The sequence below is a fragment of the Megalobrama amblycephala genome, linkage group LG10, assembly GCF_018812025.1.
Source record: "Megalobrama amblycephala isolate DHTTF-2021 linkage group LG10, ASM1881202v1, whole genome shotgun sequence".
Taxonomy (NCBI): Eukaryota; Metazoa; Chordata; class Actinopteri; order Cypriniformes; family Xenocyprididae; genus Megalobrama; species Megalobrama amblycephala.
Window position 1 is genome coordinate 30525614 of NC_063053.1, and position 26620 is coordinate 30552233.

Below are 26620 nucleotides of genomic sequence, written 5' to 3' on the forward strand. Positions count from 1 at the left end.
TTCTCTTTTGTTCTTGCTTATTCTCATTTCTTGAATGTCTGTCAGCTCAAAGCATCACTCACAAAATGGGTGGTTGAAATTATAAGCATTATTGTTAACAACAATAATGATAATAATTATTTATTTTTAGTATGTAATTGTATTTTATGTTAATGATCTTTTTAATGAGTCTCTTTAAGTATTTACTTTTAGATTTATTCACCTCAGTGGTTGGGCAGAGTTTAGTTGGGCATATAGAAAGTGACAAAACAAAATAATTCTTCATGTCAGCGTCAGAGTCGGCTGTGTAGATATTGGTGGGCAAAAAAACACATAAAACCTGCAGTTTCTGAAAGCCAATATTGCTTTTACTTGAGAGGCAACAACATTTTAGCTATCTGCTAATGTATCAGAAAATATGTCTTGGTGTAAGAATATAATTAACATTCATACTAAGTAGAAGGTTTGCCTCAAAAAATATTTAGGCTAGTTATTTATTCAACCTACTTTTTATTTCAAACCAGTCAAAGACTATAGACCTTATTTACCAGAGAAACAAGCGCGCCGCCATCTTTATAAAATTGTCTTTGAACTTCCGTTTTGCGGTAGCTCTGTACATTTCTTTGGCATCGCTGTCAAAGAATAATTAGTTGGTTAAGTGGATTTACTTGTTGTAGAGTTAATGAAAGTTATCATGAGCATTGTTATGTTTAAAGCAGATGTCTTAACAAATGTCAGTAGGTCGGGAAGATTTTAAAACAAGCAGTTCATTCATAAATGTAATATCGCTGTGGAAATACAAACCGGAAGTCAAAAGACAACGAGCGCAACGCTGAAAAGGGGCGGGGCTACATAAGGTCTATAGCAGTGGTTCCCAAAGTCGGGGTCGCGACGAGACAGTGAGGAAGGGGTCGCGAGATGATTTCCAGAAATCAAAAAAAATAAAAAAAAAAAATAATAATAATAATAAAATAAAAAATAATTAAACGATTAGAAATAGTATATTCTATCAATAATTGTCACAAAATACTAAAAATAGTAGTTAAATTAAAAACAAAAACCATGCAAATAAAAAAAGCCATCAACCTTTCGATTTTCCTTCCCCTCGGCCGTGACTCCTGAGGTGATTACGACAGATTAATGACATAGTAGCAACAGCATCAGCTGCAGCAGGTCAGTTTACTGCAACATGTTAAACATTAAGACATGTGCACGTAATTCTTTAGGCTTTAAGCTTTGGATATTATTTTTGTCAAAATGAAACGTTGGTTAATATCGATCAAAAAAGAAAACGCAGGGAGGCAGCGGACGAGAGCGGAGAAGCACACGCTTCACATATGCCGCGTTTGCAGTGCGCAACTGATCCATGGCTGTGTATCACAAACACAACATTTACTTATTTTTATTTCAAATCCAAAAGTTGTTACTGAATATGGCTTGTCAGCACAGCGATTCTCTTTGTATAGGCCTACACTATATTTCATAGATGTCACGTTTAAACGCACTATATTTAAACGTTTTATTCATTTCATTACTTTATATTTATCTGAAGTAATACTTTAGATTTATATATTGCTCACGCAAGTGGCAAAACATTTAAACGTAAGCTTTATGTTAAAATCAAAAACGTTTTTAAAAAAAAAAAAACTTAAAATAGACAAAAACAGGCGACTCTCGTCTTTTCTTTCCTTTTAAATCTTTTTACAATAAATCCCTCAGGTCATAAAGAACTGTTTTTCCACCTTCAGAGGCGAGTGCTATTGTTTATGTCTCCTTGTTCACCTAAATGCCTGGTAAGGTGTTATTTTCCTTGCTTTACCCGAGGCAGCCGTGTTTAAACTGTGTAACAGAGACTTTGAACTATATGAATCTATGATGAAATTACTAGTTTTTTCGCGCCAATACATGTTTATTTTAATGCGAACAGTGCGCTGTTGTTTTAATTCATCGCTGTGCAGCACAGCAAAAATAGACTCGGCGCATAAATGATCGCTGCACTGCTGCAGACGCGCTGCTCCTGGAACGCACTGCCGGACCGCATCCGCGTGCAGTGTGAAATCCGTTAATATGGGCACAGAAAAAATGCGCATTGCAAACAGAGTAGCTATGTGTGAAACATGCGTTAGTGCGTGTTCGCCTTTGTGCACAACTCGTTAACCACCTCCGAGGATAGTGGGGGTCGCGAGTCACTGGCATCGTTATTTTGGGGGTCGTGGGCTGAAAAGTTTGGGAACCCCTGGTCTATAGAATAACACAAGACGTGTCACTCGTATCCACAAGTTTCCTACGCCCCATGAGGCCTTGCGTCAAACGTGGGAGCGTCTTCCGGTTCGAAGTAAACAAGCTGGACGTGACACTCATTCATTCAACATTTGACAGTCATTCAAGATTTAACGATCCAAACTTGCGAACGTTTGTTTTTTACTTAAAGATTTAAGATTCCAGCATAAATATTTGAACAATGTTTTACAATAAAAAATGTTACATTAATATTAATTTATGTCAGGAGTGCAGATCAATCATGCTAAATCTAACAGCCCCTGCTGTATTCAGTTGCGCCTGCTTCCATTTATTTACGATCACGAGAATGCACAAAACAACTCCACTAAGGCTTTTAAATCCAAAGGCTACACATTTAGAAATATATTGATAACATACCCTATGTTTACGTCACTTTTCTGAGCATTTCTATTTATTTTCCTCTAAATTATGCGATGATTGCAATCCGAGGATGTTTGCGCGATCTCTTGTCTATCTATCCTGATCCTTTCAGCCAGAGCAACAGAGGGAGCTCATGAGAAGGCAACAGGAGTTATGAGTTATACGAGTTAACCGGAGTGTGTGAATCTGTGAAAGATATGCATTTGTCAGGAATCAACAGGCACAGGGAAGACAGATAAAACATTAAACTAAATAAATACACGATTATAATCATATAAGAATTGTCTTCGTCCCTCAAGCAGTCTCTGATATTTTCCATAAACGTGTGTATTTATCGCAATGGTTAACATCAGTAGCCTTTAGCATCGCATACAGTGGAAACGCGACTGGCTCTGGCACGCACGATACGTTAGGAGTAAAATATCACATCATATGGCTTTGGTGCATCAGTGACAGGTGAAGTACAACAGCGGGTTGTTCATGTATTGCAGGGTCAGGATGCTCTAGTCATGCAGTAGCACTGTTGTGGAAGGTCAGTAAAGTAAAGGCAATTAAGGGCACGAAAACTGTTTATTGTATTGTGATATTATTAACTAATAAATGTACTAAACTGAGATGTTGTCCCTGAGCGCCGTAACGACATCTCTCATAAAGATTTGCAACTTTGCAAAGTAAACAATGATCCAAAAAACACTTAGCCTCTTCGCTAATTAGCACACTAAATACCATTGGTATGCTACTTCCGCCGCCTCACCGGAAGTTGTACCCACGTTCTCTTTTACAGTAGCGGCCCGCGGAAACAGGTGGATTGCTTTGAATGGGAGAAAGTGTAACGCCCAATATGGTGGAATAAGTCCCGCCTTCTAAATAAGAGCCAATCGCCGACTGGTAAAGTCATCGCGTCACTGCAGCGGCCGTTAGAAGCACTGGTTTCTATAGAAACAGTCAGACGCGCGCCTCAGAAATGAGGCACAAGAGACGCGCATTAGCTTGATCCAGCCTGAAAAAAACATTTTTTTGTCATGATTCGAGAGTTTGGAAAAAACATTTATGAGACAGTTGTTGTCAGATTTCATTGGTGATTTCAAATATGAAATTTAATTGAAAGCTTGGCAAACAGCTTTAGAGAATTTGATGTTTCCCCATTCAGAGATAGGAGCTGCACTTGGATGCCCGAGAGGCGTTTCAAAGATGGCCGCCGAGTGAAATGACTTGTCTTAAAGGGACTTTGAACCAGTGCAGAAATACACATTCAATATTTAAGAAATGTGCACATGGCATGCAGAATCAAAAATGAAACATAAAATAGATCACATAAAAATAGCCTAATAGAACAATTTTACATATTTTTTTTTTTTTTTACATTTAGGCCTACATTAACATAGGGCCTATTTATAAAGTGTTCTTAAGTGTTAAGTAGCCAAGATGAAGTCACAATATTATGTAATAATTTTGTCCACTAGAGGTCGCTAGAAGCCTTTTCAAAACAAAGGCGTAGCTTGATGACGCCAAGTTTTAGAGTGGAATCTTGGGACATGTGGTCTTCACCTCAACGGACGGTGCAAAAGAATCGGGATTGGAGTCGGGATGAACTCATGTTCATGGATGCGATTATTAACGTTACTGTAGTATGAAGCAGAGCAGGACCGAGTGTTGTGGGAGCTGAACGAGGCCGCTGGAGCGATTGCGCAACACACGCCTCACGAGCAGCTGAACTTTTATTATACAGTCGCCGGCGCCGTTTCCGCTATTCCGGTCATGAGTATGAGGTAACACACCTCTGTTTATCATATTAGATACATTTGAGTGTGTTGAAAATGTTATAATGTTACTCTGTGCGTTCGCTCGGCGGCTGCTGTGAGACACTTGTTTGAGACACACTGCAGTAAGCTAGATCGATTTTAGAATATCATATTAAATGCTGGATGGCTTGTGTTAAAAAATGGCATGCAATTAATTTTAAAACGTATTGTATAATGGAGAAAATTCTGTATTACTGTTAATAAAAATAAAGCCGCATCTGACTATGCTATGTTAGCTACTTGACAAAATAGTGTTTTTCTCTGAGGCATGGTAAAGCATGGTACTCACAAAATATCAATGTGTTAAGCTATATAACATTTTGTTTTCTGTCTATAAATATATCAAAACAGTTGTTCCCTTGTCTATTAAACATGTAATATTTTAAAGCCTCTTTGGTGTTTCCATGGTTTCTACAAAATAAAACCGGAAACTAAGGCTAACGCGGGTATGACGCAATAGACAGGCGACTCCTCACACGTCCCGGAGCCTTGGTTAAAATTGCAATTTTCTCACGATTTACAAATAGTTGGAAACATTTGGGATATTGTAAGTACTCAAGTGAACAAAATATATAACACTGGCCTAGTGGTTTTTGGATATTTTACTGCAAAAATATTACATATTGTACCTTTAAAGTATTTGTTTTGTATTTGACCCAGACCTCCGCACTAGCGTGCTGTGTGACGTCGCCCGTCACATGGCGAGCGTCAGCTGTGTTGCAGGAAGTGAAGCAGTCATGGCGACGCCTGTAGCGTTACTCTCTGAATCTGTGCTAGGATGGTCTATTTTCACTATCGTTTTACTGGTGAGATACACAAATTATTCACTGTAACATTCATTTACTTGTATTATATTGCTAGAGGCGGTATTTTCGCTTATTCTATCACGTGCTATGCTGGTGTGTAGCTCGATAATTATCATATACTGGCACGCCGCACTACTTTGGTTAGCCTATATATAGCTAATATCATAATCCTGTCTATGTTGATAATTACAGTGTTTTATTTTGGCAGATTTTACTAAATGTCACACTATATTGTTTTACTAGAAGTAACACTTCAGTTTCAAGCACAAATACGTTACATGTGTTATTGATATAAAAAACATTTTTACGTCTTTTATTTAATCGTATTATCTTATTTTATGTCCTAGGTTACATGTGACACTAATATCTAAGCCATAATTGATTGATTTTACAGTTCTTAGTATTTCAAATGTTAATATGTTACATTTCAGCTATAAACTATAACTACAACTATAAACACTGTCAGTGAGTTTTTGCTGTGTTTGTTTGGGGACCAATGGTTGAAAGGGGGAGTGTTCAGGAAACTTTACAAATAGTCATTATTTTTGTAATTTCATTTAGTGGCACAGAAATAACACACTTCACCTTTAAACATATAATTTATTTTTTTTCTGCCTGGTTGAGATGTTTAATTAAAGTTGTATCTATGCCTTAATTTTCTCATTAAAATGCAGCCTGCTCAAGTTTAACAAGTGTAAAGAGAGCAGTGTTTCCCGTTCTATAATTTGTTTGGACCATCCTGATTTAAATTCAAAGCGTCTGGTCATTATCTGACCAACAATTCAGGCAGAATCTAATACGCATAGGGTGCTTAATTGATCCTGTCTGAAAACAGCATCCCGTAATCACAAGCTCATTTTAGCAGTGTCCTGAGAGCTTATAGAGGATGTGTTTGGAATATGACCTTTCACTCTCAAACAAGTTCCTCTTGAAAGTTGGACTCTATTAGTGTTTTTTAATGAGATACAGCATAATGCTTTTCAAAGACAACTGTCTCAGAGGCTTCTAAATGTGTAGGCAGGATTTCTTTCTAGGTGAGGAGCTGTTAATTGTTAGATCAGAAGTCTAATACAGAATCATATTTTGAGTTATCTAAATTGCACTTGTGAGCGGTTTTAAATTTCTTTGGCCTTTGAAGTTGACATGAAACGGAAGTTGCAATCGACTTTTCTTCGCTAATGTTACGTATATCCGAGTGAAACCGCTTCTCGAACAAGAAAAGATGTAGGGCTGGACTTGATTTTTTTTTCCCATTTGGAATGGTTTGGATGCTTGTGGTTGCTATTGGTCAGTTTCATATGAGTGACAGGTTGTCCCGCCCTCACGCCAGTATACACGTCATCAGAGAATAAAAGAGATGGCACTGCAAGAAGGAGGGGAAGTTATTTTGATTAAAGATTATGAAGGCAAATGAAAAATAATTACGTGAATGGATAAATCATTTATAATAAATACTGCAATATTCCATAAAAAATACGAAAGTCAATTTTGATTTAATTTAATTTTGCCTTTAAAATTTGTTTCTGTTATATAATATGCATCGGTTTGACACCAGAAAGATTTAGGCCATTTAAAAGAGTGACGCACAAATTTAATGCACAGTTATAACAAATTATTTTTTTTATTTTTTATTTAATTTCATTTGTTTATTTTCTTATTTTTTTGAGAAAGTTTGTATGATTTATAAAAACTGAAAATTTATATTATATATATATATATATATATATATATATTTTAGTATACTTTATTGATAAGGTTTATGTAAATATATGACTAGCAGATATCCTTATTTGCTGGTCTAACTCATACATTAAAAATAAAATGAAATAAATAAAAATTAAGTTTTGTAAAGACATTTATACATAGACAGAAATTATATTTATCTACAAATCTAAAAATCATGAAACTTGTAATACTGTCTTTAAAGTTATCAATTTAAATGAATTATTTTGATACACATCTCATATTGTCCCCCTGTATCTTCAGGTCATCGTGGCCTTCTGCTGGGTTTATATTCGGAAGTATCAGAGCCGGCAGGAGAGCGAGGTTATCTCCACCATCACAGCGATATGTGCTCTGGCCATTGCTCTCATCACATCAGCTCTTCTTCCTGTGGATATCTTCCTAGTGTCCTTTATGAAGTATCCCAATGGCACTTACAAGGTAACCATATTCCTTTACAGAAAAGTTACCTATAAATGGTAACTAAATTAACTGATTCAATCCTGTAGCTCCATTATTCCAGGTGACAGATAAACCTGTCACACCTTTGTTCCAATTTGAAATCCAATTTACTTTCTTAATAAATGTCCCTGGTCTTATTGTGCATGATTCATCATCAGAACATGTTATAATAAAAATAGAAAATGTTTCTTTGCTTCTTACATGACTTTTTTTTTCTGCTAATGTAAACAACAGTATTACCTAGAAAGAATAGTATTAAAGGGGTCATATGATGGTGTTTTAAAAGTTCATTATTTTGTTTATTGGGTGTAATAAAATTGATCAACATGCTTTAATGTTCAAAAAACATTATTTTTCACATTTCTGTCTGGAACACACTGATTTCTACAAAGCCCCTCCTTCCGCAAAGCTCAGAGTGCTCTGATTGGCCATCAGACCCAGTGCATTGTGATTGACCAAACACCTCAAGTGTGTATCGGAAATGTAACGGCCCTTACCATAATCGTGAGCTTCAGCTTCCAAAGATTTAAGCAATTATAAATACAAAGTTAATAATGTTGTCGGTTTTACCATTGGTATAATTTGCGTTTTTTGCTTGGGCCAATATTGTCCCCACCACTTTTTGAAATATCTTGCGGCACGGATGCATCGAATGCAAAGAAAGCATCTCCATTTGAACTAGCAGAGTATTAATTTTTATTTGTTTGTGTTAAAGCAACACTATGTAGTTTTTCGACCTTAAAATATTGTCTCTAAAATTATTTCAGTGGTAGAACAACTCCTAACTGGACGAATTCTTCTGCTGCTGCTACCTGTGCAGCCTCCTAGCGGCTACAACCACACTCTGCTAGTTTCGTATTCGGGTTGGTACACACTGCCCCGCCCATCCCCTGCCAACGGAAGAGTGCGACCTGCTTTACGGCAGACGTCACATATTTTACTCATAGCCTGGGTGGAGTTAGCCAACAGCTAACTATAAGATGAAACGTTAATATGCAAGTCTCAAACATTTTATTCTATTATACAAATTACACCCTTTGCAAACAACGCGAGCAAAAAAACTAGGCTAACATACTACCATTCTTTTTGACATTGTACTTTTCAATTCTGAAGTAACAATAAATAAAACCACGAGGAAGCTTATACAGTGACAGTATTTACGACACTGGTAACAGACAATTGCGCTTATCAACCACATGGGGGAACCGTGAGCAAATGTTCCATGGTGTTGCTTTAAATATAGGCGATCTGACCATGGAATGTGTTGTTTTTGAAATCATGCTGAGTGTTCGTTGCTGCTGTTTTCAGTGGTGGAAGGCAAAAGTGTTGTCTTGGATCTTTTTGTGCACATTTCAGTCTTCACACAAACAAGCTCTTCAATCTACCGCATTAACAATGTTCCAGATACTCTCTAAATGTATCCCTACTCTTGATATACAATCACTGATGAACATCTTTAGTTTTAATGAGGAAAAACGATACGAACCCCAAAGATTAGAACCCCGAACCTCTGGCACGCTTATCAAAAATTCTCCCACCAGACCATTAGGACACACAAGCATTGGAGGCGGATCTACATATTTATACACTGTAGGTAAAAATGTAAGGATGAAATTGTCATATTAAACATGAGTTCTATGTCAATAAATTAAACTTGGCGTACTATAGAAATTGATTTTTGGACAGTATGCTATTTTTTTTTTTTGTGTTGTTGTGCAGTTGTTACTGTATATTTCCGTAATAGCCTTGTATTAGCCTCCCCCCACCACACACATTCTTATCCCACCTCACTTTTTAAAACAAAGTTACACCATTGGGTTTACACCATATCAATTTAAGTCCGAGTTGGACTCTGAAATTATGGATGATCAAACGATTGATCAGAACCAACTTTGCAAGCACAACTTGACATTTCACAGTCTTTCTACAGTATATAGCCAGTGTTGTACTCTCCCAGGTTGAGGAAGCTGCCCTAACAAGCAAAGTTTTGAGTTGTGCTGCTCAAGAACAGCTTTATAAATAAATCTTAACCTCTGTTTTCGGAAGATCAAATCTTAACCATTTTCGGAAGGCCAAACAAAGCGGTTTTGCTTTCGCATCCAAACACTCCGCATCTCCACTACATAACGATAGAACTTTGATTCACTGAAGCCTCATCTGACCCCTTAACCAGTAGTTTCATAGTCATCCAGTAGCGATCAAAATCCTGCTAAATATTTTATTTCATTTAAAAAAAAATGTAAAATTGGAATAATGTGCACAATAATGCAAGGAACATTACTAAAAAAAGTAAACCATGTCAATTTTGACCTTGTGTTTGCTTTAAATGCTTTGCTAATGCCGTTTTATGTTCTCTTTTATGGTGATTTTTTTCCATTCTTCAAAACCAAAGAGACTGAGAGCTCTCCACAATAAGTGATTTGGATGAATTGCATGAATGTTATTGCTGTTGGTAGTTAACTTGGACCACTTGTAAATACAATGGCATTTCTTGTTGCAATCTTAACTAAAACATGATACAGTCAAAGTACTTCAGGTTTGAGTTCAGAGATTGAATTGAGCACATCTTTCTTTTTCATTCAGACTTGAATGGTCTAATGAGACAGTGGTTACTATGGCAACTGAATGGCATAATTAATGAAACCACAGGCCCACCATTCTTCCTTACGGATAATGAATAATTAAGCATAGAATTACCTCCTCTGACATGAAATCTTTAATGGGTGCTTCACTTAGAACTTCTGTGGAAGTTGGTTCCTACTTTGCATACAATGAAAGCCTGTCAAGTTCTAAAATGGAAAAAAGTAGCATAAAAGTACTTTAGACAACCTGTGCAATCTTCTGAAGCCAAAAATATGAAATTTAATGTGTTATTCACTAATAAACTTGTACTTTTCTGTAGCCTTCAAATCTACTTTCCACTTATTCAAACTTGCTGCTTTACATTTGGTTGTGACATATTAGAACCAATGGAAATTTGAAAATGTACCAGATAGAAGCATCTCTGCATCTCCTTTTGTGTTCCACAAAAGTCATAGGGGTTTACAACAACTTGAGGTTGAAGAAATGTTCATTTTGGGTGAACTGTCCCTTTAATTGGTGAGCAAGGGCCTGAGACTTTTAATTCCAGTATTTGAATTTGATTGACTACACTACATTAAAGCAGCATAAACGTATTGATGTCTTTACAAAGCAAGCCTGAGCATGAGGCTATTTCCATTGTCTAATAGTCAAACATGTTTTGACTATAAACAGCAAGCCTGTTGTCCCCCAAAACAGTTGATCTATGAATAAACACATTCGAAATATTACAGAACACACCGCTAGAATTTTCGCCTGGCTGTGTAAAACACTACTCAAGTGTGTGCTGTCCAGAATAAATTGAGATCTGAAGACAGGGCTGGCCTGGTTTTTATTTGAGATAATGATCAGCCCTAGGATTGTTAAAAGGGGCTTGTAAAGGTCAAGACCAGTTATAACTTTATCAGAGTTACACAAGATTGATTAATGGTTTGATTTCGTTAATTGGAAGTTGAGGGTTTTGAAGTGTTCTGAAGAAGACAGACTTGCTTGATCATATCAGAGATCATCTGTCGAGGCGGAGGAGGTTAACCTAAAGAGATTCTCAGTTACTCTATCAGGTTAATTAGATCTCTGATGAAGCCGCTGATCCTTCTGTACCACACTTCCTTAAACACTTTAAAATTCATAGATGATCTTGAGTCGTAGAGCACTGTAGCATAATATAGTGAATAGATCAGCACTATGCAAAGAAGTTATTTAATCAGGGCTTGATATTAACATCCACCAACCCACCAAATGTGGCGTGTAATGCAGTCACTGCTACTAGCAACTTTGGCAGGTTGAATTGTGTGCATTTTTCAGTTGTAGTCTTTTAAAAAGGCATCTCAAACTATGCAATGAATATAGTGTTGTCAAAAATATTGATTTTTGGATATAATATCTCGATACTGAAATATCTGAAATGCTTCAAATACTCCTTTCCGCAGAATAGGCCTACACGACCTATACCAGCTGCTCTCTGCGAGTTGACACACAAACCTGCTTCCCCTCACTCACTCGTTTAATTTACTCTGGATGAATATTGTTGGTGGTTACAGGGTTTGAATTTTGCTGTGGGATTGCACGTATTGCGTATAATTTTACTCATTCCCACATATTTTGTGCTCACACCCAAAGTGCGCCCACATAATGCCACCTCTCGGTACTAAATTGAGTTCTTTTTTGCTGCTTATCACACTGAAATATCCAAATATGCACAAAACAATGTCAAAATGCAAGTCTTGGTGAGTATTCACATAAACACAGTCAGTTTTAAGTGAACGTTAACAGTTGAGAAAGAACACATTTGTAACAGTATAATGGATCTGTGCGTCAGGTCTTAAAGTGATGGCAGCCTAATATACCTGCTGCCAAATTATGAAATAATATTAATAATATCTGTCTAGCAGTTTTCCCCTTTCTATAAATATCAAAATTGTCAAAATGCTGAGTAGATAGCGACTTTGGAAAACCGCAGTGTCTGGTGAGCAAAAAAATTAATGTCAAGCCCTGTATACAATCATTATATTGTACACTGATACAGCAGTTCAAAAATATGCAATTATTAGGGTTATTAGTGGTGTTTGCTCATATGAAGTTAGAGATTTAAACAACACTTAAGTCCACTTTCCTGCAGAAAGTTTATTCCTCCAACCTTTAAACTCACCTGCCTGTAAATTTCAAGTAATACTGAAGATTTTTGGTGCGTCCGAAATTGCTTACTGTCTAAATAGGTGCTACATTTCAATTTGAATTTACTTTGCTTCCATTAAAAAAAGTATGTGCTATATCAGGATGTCTAAACTCTGTCCTTGAGGGCCACTGTGCTGGAGAGTCTAGCTCCAACTTGCCTCAACACACCTGCCTGGAAGTTTGTAGTATGCCTAGGAAGACATTGATTTGCTGGCTCAGGTGTGTTTAACTCTTAAATGCATGACTGTTTCGCCAATCATTCTTACATATTCGGGTCTTTATCGACCCGGATCAATATCTAACACGGAAGGATCTCTACCTGTCGCGATAATGTAACTCCTCTGATATTACAGTAACAATTACAGAAGAATAAAATAAATCATATTTTGTTACCTTTTGGAGCTTGAAAGGGCTCCGTTTGAGCAGATGTTTTATGCCATCATCACTGTCCTCGTCAGAGCTCATTTCCCAGTAAATTCAGCAAATAATGGGCTAGTTTTATGTTTGAGATCACGAATATGAGCCCATTCGCGATCTCAAACGTATTCTCAAAATTATATAATTTTCAACATCTTCAAAATTTATATTTTGATCGCTAACATCTTCACCAGATCCATCCAGTGACAGTTACAGTCATATTTGATTGCGTTCAGTACTTGCTCTGCAGTAAATCGCTGAGCCATTTCATGTTTGTTTTATTATTTCGTTTTCTGTCTGAATGTTGTCGTCACTTCAGCATTATGTATCAGACATTGCCACCTTGTGGAATAAAGGTGAATTGCACTTATTCCGTCATCTAAGATTCAATTATTGTTGTGCAGAAAAAATATATGTAGACTCATACACACCTCGGGTCGTTTGCGACCCTATAAAATTTTTTACAAAAAATGAATACAAAAATAGGCATTCTTTTATAATTTTATGATTTTTTTCTTGTTATATACTTTATAAAGAATTGATTGAGGAATACCAAGAAGGTTGATGTCTAAAAAAACTTTAAAAAATGAACAAGGAGGAGGGTAGTGAATGACGTCCCGGGTCACTAAAGACCCGAGGTATGCATTTAAGGGTTAATTGGGGTTGGAGCTAAACTCTGCAGGACAGTGATCCTCTAGGACAGTGGTTCCCAAACTTTTTAGCATGGCGTACCCCCTGAAGGCATTACCATCCTTCAGCGTACCCCCTCTCTTCCACTTCGACTGCAGTCACTCCTTTACCATTAAGGGACAATATTTGTCCCCTAAATTGATTTTCCAGTGCATTTTTTTACCTTTATGAACAACTTTATAAAATAAATAATGTTTTAAATAAAAATGTTCAATAGAGAAATATGCAATGATGGTAAAACTAAGTAAAACTTTTAAATATTAAACTAAAACCACCAGTAGGTGGCAGCAAGTCACTGTTTTTATGAGTGAGTCATCGAGTCATTCATTCAGTAACGAAGCAAGTGGCTGTGAATGAACACTCTCACAATTCGTTCAAAGCCGCAGAATTGTTCGCGAAACACAGACGTGTGTTGTAGTTCTGCTGTGGTTTTCGTTATTATTTCATTGCAAAATAAAGTAAATACTGGCAGTACTGTGTTTAAAATGTACGTTTTGTTTTTTGACCTGTTGTATAATAATGTCACGTTTGCAGTCATGTGGATATTTGGGAACAATTGCATTCTTGCTCGTTGTCATCATTAAATACAAGAAACTCACACAAGGTATGTTTTTGTACTGGAGAACGTTTGAGTCTTAAATCGAAATTAATTCATTATCTGTGTCTATATTTGTTCTTCACGCGAGTAAGTGCCAAATCCCCACTTTTACAAAGGTGCACTGTCGAGAACGACAGTAATTTAGCGCAGTTTAAGGCAGCAGATTCGGCACGCAATCTATCATATGCATGCTGCTTGTGTGGATACAGTCATTTTTGACTGCAAATGATGAAGTTAATTAATTTGATTAAATGTACTGGATTTACGACATTTTGGCAGTTAGAAATACATGCTATATTTTAATATTATTTTAATGTAGAATTAAATGAACTACTCAGCATTTTGTTCGCGTACCCCCTTTTGTCACCTCACGTACCCCCAGGGGTACACGTACCCCAGTTTGGGAACCACTGCTCTAGGAGAAGGATTGGACATCCCTCTTCTATATATGAATATGGGTAGCATGAATGAAATTCAGACGTACTACATCCACCATGTTGTTACTGTCACGTGACCTACCAGCATCAGTTGTGTTGCTTCACTGCCATTCGTAAAACCTCTCCCTTGGCCTTGTAGTGAAGTGTCCATCGAATGCGCACTTTGGAATCTCGGCAGAAGTAGTAGGTCATCTGGGTCATCTGCTGTTTTTGAATGCTATGTATGTACTAGGGGTGTACTTGTTGTACTTGTTCCGGTGTGTTTGAATGGGGTTGGAGTACAACTCTGCAGGAAAGTGAACCTCAGGGTTTGGAGTTGAGTACTCCTGCCCCAGCCCAAATGGGTTATGCACAACAAACTTCCATATTCTGCAAAATAAGTTCCATCGCTTTTGGTTCAGGTCTTTTGTATGTGCTTCATTAAATTTAGAAATGTTTTACTCAAGATGCCTTCAAAGGAGCTACCAATGTTGAGCAATGTCCATTGCATATGCATATTGATATCTAAGTGTGTTTTCTTCATTCTCACTAACATTTGGACATTAAAATTTAATCAAATACCATCAATAAAGATAACTTGCAAGGTTAGCTAAAAGTCCATAAATATTGCCATAAGTTCATATTGCCATTAACATTTTCTCAGAGAAGCCGATGCGATGAGACCTGTTTTCCTGTTTATGTAAAGCCTATAAAACTTAATTTCTGCAACAAAGATGAATGATATATCAAATTGCGTGGCTTGTTCAGTAGACTTGTGAGTTTTCTTATCTAAGCGATTAATAGATTTGCATTGAAGTAGGGGCAAAAACCGTACAAGCCTCAGAATATCCCAGAAATGTGAAGTTCTGCGTATGGTCTTGTGTAAGCCACACATCTGCACTTGTTAAAGAGCACAGAACAGTATTTATTCTAACTGTCCTAGGAAGATTACAGCAGATTCTGATGAAATGCGCTCACCCAAATGGGTGGGAAAATGTCGTTTGATAATCATTCTGAAGCATTCTCGCTGTGATTCACGTTGCATAATAAATCAGGCAGACAGGTACTTTTTGTTGTAGGAGGTTGAGATGGAAGGAGCCATCAAGTCTTGGCATAAACACGCAAGATTATGGCAGCGATCTCCTTGGCTCCGGCCCTCCGGTAATCCGTTTTTCTGATGTGACGATCAAATGTATCTCTTCCTCCAGTCGAGTAAGCTGGCTTAATGGGCAGAGGAACCTTCCCGACTAAACAACTTCTTAATGCAGCCTGTGCACGTAGGACTCTGTAGGTTTATTTCTGTTTCTCTGCCCTAAAGAGATTACAGCAATGATTGACAGGCCTGGGTTTGGCTAATGAGGATGCGCTCTCGAACGTTAAACTTGAAGCGGTGCAAGAGTTACTAGATAAATTGTTGTTAAATCAGTCTTGTTTTATTCTCAGATCTTTGTTATTCTGTGGGTGTTCTTTAGAAACCCACAAAGCTGATCTGCTTAAACCAGGAGACAGATTTTTGACACCTACAGAGGCCTCAAGAAGTATTTGGACACTTAAAATATCTCTGGTTTGTTTACTGTGTTGACTAATTTTCAAGTGAAATCCCTTTCCCCTTTTTTCTTTCTTTTTTTTTAAATGGGCAAAATGCTTTTATAAAGTCACAGATATGATTGGACTTGAAAAAGGTGGCATTTATTTTAAACAGTGGCACCCAGTGTTTTTTTTTTTATGCACAACATTTCACAATAGGCTTTATTATAACTCAAAAATGAATGTCATTTTCAAACTTAGTGTTAAACAACAGTTGCTAATATTTTTTTTTCCTTTTTTTTTCTCTAATGCAGTAACATTTTAAGTGTGAATTGATTGTCCAAATATATTTTGGGGCCACTATACACTACCATTCAAAAGTTTTGGGTCAGATTTTATTTTATTTATTTATTTTTTTTTTTTTTAAAGAAATTAATACTTTTATTCAGAAAGAATGCATTAAATTGATCAAAAGTGTCAGTCAAGACATTAATAATGTTACAGAAGGTTTGCTGTTTCACTAAAATGTTAATCAGTTCAAATGTTTTCAACACTGATAATAATATGAAATATTTCTTGAGCACCAAATCAGCATATTTGAATGATTTCCGAAGGATCATGTGACACTGATAAAGTAATGGCTGCTGAGAATTCAGCTTTGCCATCACAGGAATAGATTTCATTTTAAAATATATGTAAATAGAAAATTGTTAATATGAATTGTAATATAATTCCACACTATTACTGTTTTTACTGTATTTTTGATCAAATAAATGCAGTTTAGTGTACATGAAGCATCTTTCAAAAACATTAAATAATCTTTACAGTGCCCTCCACAATTATTGGCACCCTTAGTAATTATGAGCAAAAGCAGCTGTGAAAATAAATCTGCGTTGTTTATCCTTTTGATCTTTCATTCAAAAAATTCTCAAAATTATAACCTGTCATTTTAGGAAAATAATGGAAAGTGGGGGGAAACTCACATTATGAAATAAATGTTTTTCTCCAAAACACGTTGGCCACAATTATTGGCACCCTTTTATTCAAAACTTTTTGCAACCTCCTTTTGCCAAGATAACAGCTCTGAGTCTTCACCTATAATGCCTGATGAGTTTAGAGAACAGCTGACAAGAGATCAGAGACCATTCCTTCATGCAGAATCTCTCCAGATCCTTCAGATTCCCAGCTCCATGTTGGTGCTTCTTCTCTTCAGTTCACTCCACTCATTTTCTTTAGGGTTCAGGTCAGGGGACTGAGATGGCCATGGCAGAAGCTTCATTTTGTGCTCAGTGACACATTTTTGTGTTGGTTTTGATGTTTGTTTTGGATCATTGTCCTGATGGAAGATCCAACCACAGCCCATTATTGGATTTCTAGCAGAAGCAGTCAGGTTTTGATTTTTTTTTATCTGTTAGTATTTGATAGAATCAATGATACCATGTATCTGAACAAGATGTCCAGGACCTCCAGCAGAAAAATAGGCCCACATCATTAAAGATACAGCAGTATATTCAACCGTGGACATGGGGTACTTTTTATCCATGTGTGCACCAAATCCATCTGGTGGGTTTGCTGCCAAAAAGCTCTTGTTTTAGTTTCATCTGACCATAGAAGCCGGTCCCGTTTGAAGTTCCAGTCATGTCTGACAACTGAATATGCTGGAGATTGTTTCTGGATGAGAGCAGAAACAATCTTTCTTGAAAATCTTTTCTTGAAACCCTCCTGAACAACTTGTGGGGATGTAGGTGCTGTTTGATCTTTTTTTTTAGGCTTTCTGAGACTCAAGACTCAACTAATCTCTGCAATTCTCCAGCTGTGATCCTTGGAGAGTCTTTGTCCTTTCCTCCTCACTTCACATTAGGACGATTTAGACACACATCCTCTTCCAGGCAGATTTGTAACATCTTTAGTTGAATGGAACTTCTTAATTATTGCCCTGATAGTGGAAATGGGGATTTTCAATGCTTTAGCTATTTTCTTACAGCCACTTTCTATTTTGTGAAGCTCAACAATCTTTTGCTGTACATCAGAACTATTGTTTTTTCTCATTGTGATGAATGATTAAGAAAATTTGGCCTTTGTGTTTCCTCGTGTTTGTACTCCTGTGGAACAGGAAGTCATGGCTGGACAATTTCATGTTCATGATCACCCTGGTGTGCTAAAAAATGTAAATATGAATGGGAATATACTTCAGAGATATTTTACTCAAAAGAATTTCTAGGGGTGCCAATAATTGTGGCCAAGGTGTATTGGAGAAAATCATTTATTTCATAATGTGAGTTTCCCCCCACTTTCAACTGTTTTCCTTCAATGAAAGGTTATAATTTGTGAATTTTTTTGAATGAAAGATCAAAAGGATAAACAATGCAGATTTATTTTCACAGCCGCCTTTGCTTATAATTACGGGTTAAGGGTGCTTGTAATTACGGGTTAATTAAGGGTGCCAATAATTGTGGAGGGCACTGTATATGTTTAGTTTTTCAATATTAACAGAAACACAATTACAAGCAAATATAATCATTAAAGGGAATTTTAAAATTCATATTCCTAGGATATTTATAGAATTTAAAAAGGTTTACAGGAAAACTCATGGAAATTAAACAAATCTCCCATCAAAAATGTTCTAATTGCTGTCAGATAATACAGCTATAAATTTCTCTTTTTGAATGTGATCTTTATAAAATTATTGTCTAATAATCACAAGTAATTGGGTACATCATTGAAATTCAAATGTCAACATATATGGGAGCATCGATCATTATATGCATCATTTGTGATGAAATATCAATAAGTTATGTCTCGACCTGTTCGAGATTTGTAAGGGCTGACAGCAAGTAAGTGCCATATCACTTTGATCCAACACCGGAATTATGTTTTTCTAGTGCTCGTGTAGCAATTATGGGTTTGCTCTTTTGGCATGATGAAACATTGAGTTATGAATGCGGGATGGAGTTCATCGAGACTGAGGAGTCAGAGAGAGAGAGAGAGAGAGAAAGAGAGAGAGAGCGAGAGAGAGAGAGAGTGATTTACTGCAGCAAGGCAGACAGCAATTCTCTCTGGCATTTGGATCTACTCCGAGAACCTGTGAGTCATCAAAGTGTCAGGTCACGTTTTTGATGGAATCTCTGACACATTGGGAATAAAAAACACACTGTGCTTGGAGAGCCACTTCTTTGTATCACCACTGTCCCATGGCACCATTTGAAGTCTTGTCATAAAAATCATGTTTTACCTCACTGTATGGACCGATATATTTGTTGGTCATATTTTTATCCTTTGAGTTTCATATCCTGCATCATAGATTGTGCTACATTGTTTGTGTATCTTGTAGGGCTGTCAATTTAACACATGAATTTAGTAGCATTGCTGATTTAATACAATATGAAAAAATAATACAATTTATCATGCCTCCTGACCACTAATAATCAATGTTTGATGATATGGAAGTAAAACAATTTATCGACATCTAAAGCCAGTTTTATGTTTATTCTTAATGTTGAGCATATACTGAGAAATATGTCATTTTTTTTGTATTTATAAAAAATTTTAATCAATTGACAGCCCTATAGTATCTGGTGTGATCTGAAGAATTGAAGAATAGATGCATCTTGATGTGATTGAATGTATGCCAGTGTATTTCATATTTTTTTTGACGTTTTTTTTTTTTTTTTTTTTTTTTTGTAAATTCAGGAATGGGCGGCAAACAATGAGACAAGACAGCAGGATCGAAAACACAGTTTTGTACGGCTACTACAGTAAGTACTAAATGACACAGTAAATTCAATTTCCTTACCTTGCATTTTAGAAAATGTACTGTTCATATTCCTTCATCATCTGCTGCCCTTATTGTTTGGAAGCCGGCACAGTCCGGTCTGTAGCTCGTTGTTAATGTCCATTGACTTGGGTTATAAATTACGGGACTCTCATGATCTGACATCAGCCTACAAAAGCTGGCAGTTAAGTCGCTGGATGGTTTTATTTGTGCGAAACCGTCTTGGTCAAATCAAGCTAAAGTGAGTGCAGTTTTCAGCTGAATAAATCTCTTGTCTGCGAGGGTAAAAAAATGCATTAGTCAGTGACCTTTTCCGTGAACAAGGTCGGGAGGACTTGCGAACGCGGTTTGTCACATCTTTTTTGGAACCGCATCCTCTGTTTATGACTTCATAGCATTAAATATATCTCAGTGACATGCATGCACACTTTAATTGAGTCTTCCATTGCTTCCACTTTAACTAATATCTTTTAGGAATGCTGGAAGCTGGGACAAGGTAACATAAAATTGAGTTATGGCACAGTTGCTTGATTATCATTTGAATTTGCAAACAGATGCTGCGCGGAACAGGCCGTCAGTAGTAGAGCGGCACGGCGTCTGTTGAGCAGTGCCAAATGCGCTAGAGACAAGCTGTCAGCCAATACAAACCAGCCAATCAAAAACCCTCACTTCCATCGTCAGAAAAGCATCAGAAGATTAACGATGACAGTGCAGGTAGACACGCCGCAAATCCCTTGTCCAGCTGTCGGCCTGTGTTCTCCAAGAACGAAACAAAATATGATCTTGTGCTCAAAATTGATTCGATAGGTTTATTAGATATACTTTGACAACAAAACTTCTGTTTTCAGGAGAATTTTGGAGTGATTTGTGACAGAACATAATGCAGAGAAACTAGCTATATGCTGTTGTTATGGATGATGTGAAGTGTTTGTGATGCATTTACAGTAACATTTCAGAGTGAAACTGAATATTCAGTGTAAAACATCCATTGGGATTTGATTGGATCATGAAAAGTACACTATTATATTATTAATGGTCCTTATTAAAGGAGTCCTTGATTATGATTTCACCTTTTTAACTTTAGTTAGTGTCTAATGTTGCTGTCTGAGCATAAACAACATCTGCAGAGTTACGATGCTCAAAATTCAATGCAAAGCATTTCGACACAACAAAGGGGTTAGGCCATGTTGGGCTGCTTTAGAGAAGAGGAAGAGTTGTTGTAGTAGAGCGTTGTTACCATGCGGTCATTTTACGTTGAACTGCTTCACAAATGAGTATCAGTTCAATGTTGGATTTGCACAAAAGATGCATTCTAAAAGTTGTAACTTCTTCCTGAGTCTCTCCATCAGTGTCCGACTCCGGTTTGAACAATGTAAAGCTGAACACCGCTACTGACAATCATCATTTTGGCTGCGTGAGATTCTCCAGCTTTGTTGTTGTTGAGCAACCAAAGCGTGAGCTGTTAAAGCTCCACCCTCTTCTGACGGGGGCCTATAGCAGCAGCTCATTTGCATTTAAAGGGACACACACAAAAACGGTGTGTTTTTGCTCACACCCAAATAGGGGCAAATTTGACAAACTAAAAGTGATCTGTGGGGTATTTTGATCTGAAACTTCAGACATATTCTGGGGACACCAGAGACTTATATTACATTTTGTGAAAAGGGGCATAATAGGTCCCCTTTAAGACTTAAGCATCTACATTGCTATTGCTCATGCTTATGGTTAGGGGTTTGATGCTTTTGATTTGGACTAATAAGCAATCAGAACTACCCAGAACAACATGCTAAGAATATAAACCACATAGCAACTCATATTTTTCATAAAATTAAAAAAACTAGTTGTTTAAAGGGATTTCAAAGTCATTTTTACTCACCCTCATGTCGTTCCAAACCAAGGACTTTATTTATTTTGCAGAACACAAAATAATATATTTTGAAAGATGTTTCTGTTTTTTTTTTTTTTTTTTTTCCATATTATGAAAGTCAGTAAAGTTGTTTTTATTCCTACAGACTTTCATTTTATACACAAAAGCAGTTGAAACATTCTTCAAAATGTGTTGTTTTGTGTTGCAGAGAAGGAAGAAAGTCACTTTATTTAATCAGCACAGCCTTGGTTATGTCAGCAGAACAGAAAAGTTATTCCAGATGCAGAGAAAGTTATTGCATTCTGAAGAAAGTCATTAGTATTATGAAAACAACCATTTTTGTTCCCTTTAGAATAATGCACTGATGATGAATTGTGTACAATGAGACCTGGATCCTTGGACTGAAACCTTTTTAGTCTAGCAGCTTAAAACGATCTGATTGCAAACAGAGGAGCTGAAACATTACAGTGTCCCTTTTGCAAAAATTGTTTTCTTTCCAGTTTACCATATTATTTTGCTATAATGCATTGATTGACAAACAGACTTCAGAGGTTGAATTTTAAAGTTTTCAGCTTTCAAATAGTGTAGAGTTATATGCCTAGTTTATGAAGATAAATAAATAATTTATATCAAACAAAGCAATTGCCCACCAGCGGTACATTGTGGGTTAAAGGGTTAACTTTAATAATGAAACTTATAAATAGATAGATGTGATTCTACTGGTAAACATTGAGAATATAAAGTCCAAAATGAAACACGGTAAACTGCGTTTTCGTAAAGGATTAGTTCACTTCAGAATTAAAATTTCCTGATATTTACTCACCACCATGTCATCCAAGATGTTTGTCTTTCTTTCTTCAGTCGAAAAGAAATTAAGGTTTTTGAGGAAAACATTCCAGGATTTTATTTTTCCATATAGTGGACTTCTAAGTGTTGAAGGTCCAAATTGCTGTTTAAATGCAGCTTCAAAGGGCTCTACTAGGGCTGCACGATGAGGTTTACGGGGACTCTCCATAGACGTAATGGTTTTTATACTGTACAAACTGTATATTCTATCCCCCTGCGCTACCCCTAAACCTACCCATCACAGAAAACTACTTGCATTTTTTGAATTTTAAAAAATCACAGTTTAGTTGTTTTTTTGTTTTTTGTTTTTTTTAAGCCATTTGGTATACGAGGACACATGAAGTGTTTATAATGACCATGTCATTATACACATTTGTGTCCTCATAAACCATGTATACAAGAACACACACACACAGCTGCGCAGAAGCACGTGAACACCGCGTGCCGTTCTCTTCTGCGTCTTGTGGCATCCACAAAGGCTTTGATTGCTTCATTTCTGGGTTTTCTGGAAGATCAGGGGTTGCACCATGCTGACTATCCTCAAAAGATGTGAGAATGCTTTATTTGTACTTCTGAAAGAAAATGAAATTTGAAAAGAAAAGAAAACCCCATTGTTCAAGTCATCCTGGTGTGCTGTGTGGTCCTCTGTGCAGGCATCATGTGTGGAGGTGGAATAGAGAGATACCGGTGACTTTGAGTTTGGGGAGAGATGGCTGTCTGATGGCGTGTGATTATGACTAACACAGCCTCAGCAGCAGAACGATCTGTTCACTAGAAAAATGGTTATAATGGGCAAATATGTTGGCTTTGAAGACCAGTGTGTGGACTGTGGAGGGGGTTTGAGTCGATGCAAACGCAGTAGGTGTGCTGTACTACATCCGAGTCATTCAGAAGACAGGTGTTTTTGGGAAGGTAACTTTAAAGTAAATTTCTGTAAGACTTGATAAATTTTTTTCAGACAATGAACATCATTAAGTTTGTCTAAATTGTTTTGTGCCATCTTAAGATACATTAATAGAAATCAATATCTTTGCATATTCTGAACATTTGACAGGGGAACGTGACGGGTTGCTGCTCCTGTTATCAAGCTTATGGCCTTCTATCATCAGACATTTATTTATTTAGCAGATACTTACATATGTTCATGTAGCAGGTGACAAAAGCCACGACCCCCCCTCCTGGTGGAGGGTACTCATTTCGACAGCAGGGACCAGGTTCTAAATGAAGTTCCGGGTAAAAATTTCCCCCTCAGAAAGTCCCTGCTTGTGAGGTAGTACTTTTTCAAAGTTCAGGAAATTTCGGGGGTGGGACTTGGCGCTGAACATGCCGATTGGTTGAGTTCATGCAGCATTTCGATTGGTTGACTCCACGCATCATTTTTTTTTCCACATAGCATTTTTAAAAGTCTGTTGTGGTGCGTTCAGTAAGAGTTGTTTGCTATTTGAATCAACAGTGGAGTTTAAAAAAATACGACCGATCGACCGGCGATGAGGTTCAGGCTTTATTAAGCTTATATGTGGAGGACAAAATCCAGCAGGAACTGGAAAGTCAAGCGCAGTCCTACGTCACTGGACTAATTTGTCTAATCTTCATGGTACTTTAGACCACAATGGAAACCACAGTGGAAACAGCAACAGGCCTGGGGGACAAATTGTTCCAGGTAATTTCGGTGGAAATGCTACTAAAGCAAATTCAACAATATAATTGCTTTCTGTACACATAAAATAAACAAATATGTGTGTGTGTATATGTATAATAGGGTGCGATTTGTAGGGGGGGGGGGGGGGGGGGTGTATTTCCCCCTTCTGGTCTATGTATCCCTGCCTCTGCTGAATAATTTTGAATTATTAAAAATATCCCCCCCCCCCCCCCGGGTGATGCTACTCCACAAACCACCAACAAAGCATATAAAATACCAAAAATAAAAATCTTTTTTTAAAAAAAAACATCACCATGTAAAACGCTGCGTTTATATAGAACTGTCTCTTTACAGCCACAACAAACGGACACTTTTCAGACGCGCATTCCGGCTTCACCTCAGCGTCAGGTGCAAGTCAAACGAGCGAGGAAAAGGTAGGCTACAGGTGGCGACGAATGAGCCTCAGTTGAACAACAGTGAACTGCGGTCAGATGAGATGTTGTCAGGCTATGTCAGTAAAACTTTCAGTAAAATTAACACGACTGTCCTATCAGCCGTTATAAAGTGCTCGTGGCGCACACTCAAGAATTGCATGCGCAAACGCGCCGGCGCGCGCTGCATAATTACTTTATTATAGCTTAAATAAAGCACAAAAGAAACTACGAACAATGACCGTCGTTGTTCTGTTGTAAGTTAAGTCATGCAATTACCAAACATGCGATTTAAAGCTGCCTCAAAACTGTGCATACATGTATTTGCTGACATGGTTTTAAATTGTTATCCAATTTGTTGGCCTTAAAACGTCTTAAAAATGCACATATGTACACCAGGGAAATCTAAATTGTCTCGGGGGAGCATGCCCTCGTAACCCCCTAGCAAACAACATTTTCTGACCTAGGTAATTATGAAACCCTGCGTACGGCCCGGCTTATTCTATCTAATGAAATATGAGGTAAATGTGTATTTCTCTAAATGTGCGCACTTTTGGACTTAAAGTTTATATGTGTATGCACTGTGATCAAAAATAAATGGGACCAAACGCGATTGAATGTAAAGGTTTGTGTCTCGTTATTCTATTAATAACTACCGATTGATTTTGCATTTCTATTAGAAATTAAGAATTATTAGTGTCATTGTGGTGGTGCAAATATTTAAGCTATCTAATACGTCAAATCTCAAGGTTAAATCAGAAGATTTTTTTGTAAAAATGTTTCTGTAACAGCTGCCAAAAATAGTATATAGCTCCACTGTGGTTTTTAACAAATTTTCCAAAAAAAAAACATCCCCCCCTCTGTTTTTTTCACAAATTGCACCCTGTATATATATATATATATATATATATGTTCATACATTTATGTGTGTGTGTGTGTGTGTGTGTATACATATAGATACATGTGTATATATATTTATTTTATGTGTATTTATTTAATGAATGGATAGATGATATATATTAAAAGTAATAGTTTTAGTAATGTTTCTTTAATAATTTATTTGTATTTTATACATGTTTTAAACATATTTATTTTATATTTATTTAATATCAGTGGACTAAAATTAATGGGAAAACCATTCAATCTATTGTGCAAAGTTGTTTTTGACATTTACTCCTTTAAAAATAGAAATAAAACCTATATCATTAGCAGGTAAAATAATATATTTAAGAAATATATCATATAATATAAGAAAAAGTTTATAATAAGTTTTGAATTAATACATTTAAGTTTGAAAAATTCTCAATAGCAGATGTTTGAGTTTGTGATTTTTGTGTTTTGAGTTTGTGCACTTCATTAAATATGGACACAAATAGTATCTCTTGCATGGAATGACTCGTGTGCAGTTTTCAGTTTCCTGTATTTTCATATTCAACATGCTACAGTCATCGAGAGCGCAGGGGTTTATTCAGCAGAGATTTAATGTTTGCTTTTGTATTCCTGATGACAAATGTTTGTCTTTCTTTTCGTTTGCTCTCGAGCTCATCCCGCTGTCCTCGTGGGGATGGACTCGGAGAAGAACAACTGTCTCATCCAGAGAAACGCAAGCCAAGCAGGGGGAGGAATAGAAACAAATTTGAATCTTTTGCAAAAGTGTGGTGTCAACGCCTCTCAAGAGCTCATCCAAGAAATGTGCCTTTGTTCTCTGAAAAAGATGCCGCACGCTGCGTTTCCACCAGCCGCCATTAACACTCAACCATCTGAGCTTAGGGTATTTGCATTAAAATCACCTGCTGCAGTGATATCTAACAGTAATTAATAGATTGTCCTCAATCAATAGCTGCATCCTGCAAGCTGCTCCCGCAGTCTCTAGCACACAGGTCGTTATACTGCCATTAATGTATGTATATATTGTTTTCTCCATGGACATAACTGCAGAGCCTTCAAACGGAATTATCCTGCTGCTTTTTTTTCTTCCTCTTGGTGGCATTTTCGCTCTGCTGCAGTTCTTGAATTAGTCGCATTGATTGCGGGCCCCCCTCCCATCTCGGCATCATGTGCAGAAGAGATTTCCCAGCAGCCTGTAGGTGGAGATCAAGCTCCATCTATCACAGCAAAGCTGAATCCAATACATTTGAGGAGACTGGCAGGTCAAAGCCTCAAAGGCTTCTTTACAAAGCCGAATCTGAGATCCCTGTCCGCCCATGTCTGTGCAAACGGAATAATTACA

At 37.0% G+C, this 26620-nt stretch overlaps 1 protein-coding gene across 1 annotated transcript in view; it reads left to right on the plus strand.

The window, feature by feature from the left end:
• The first annotated feature begins 5108 nt into the window (after positions 1-5108).
• The window catches only part of lmbrd1 (LMBR1 domain containing 1), a 116916-nt gene continuing 95404 nt past the window's right edge, over positions 5109-26620 (plus strand). The window contains 4 exon segments of the mRNA XM_048205750.1: positions 5109-5248; positions 7235-7411; positions 19526-19558; positions 19560-19590. Of these exon segments, the coding sequence (XP_048061707.1) occupies positions 5141-5248; positions 7235-7411; positions 19526-19558; positions 19560-19590 (349 nt within the window). The 5' untranslated portion in view covers positions 5109-5140.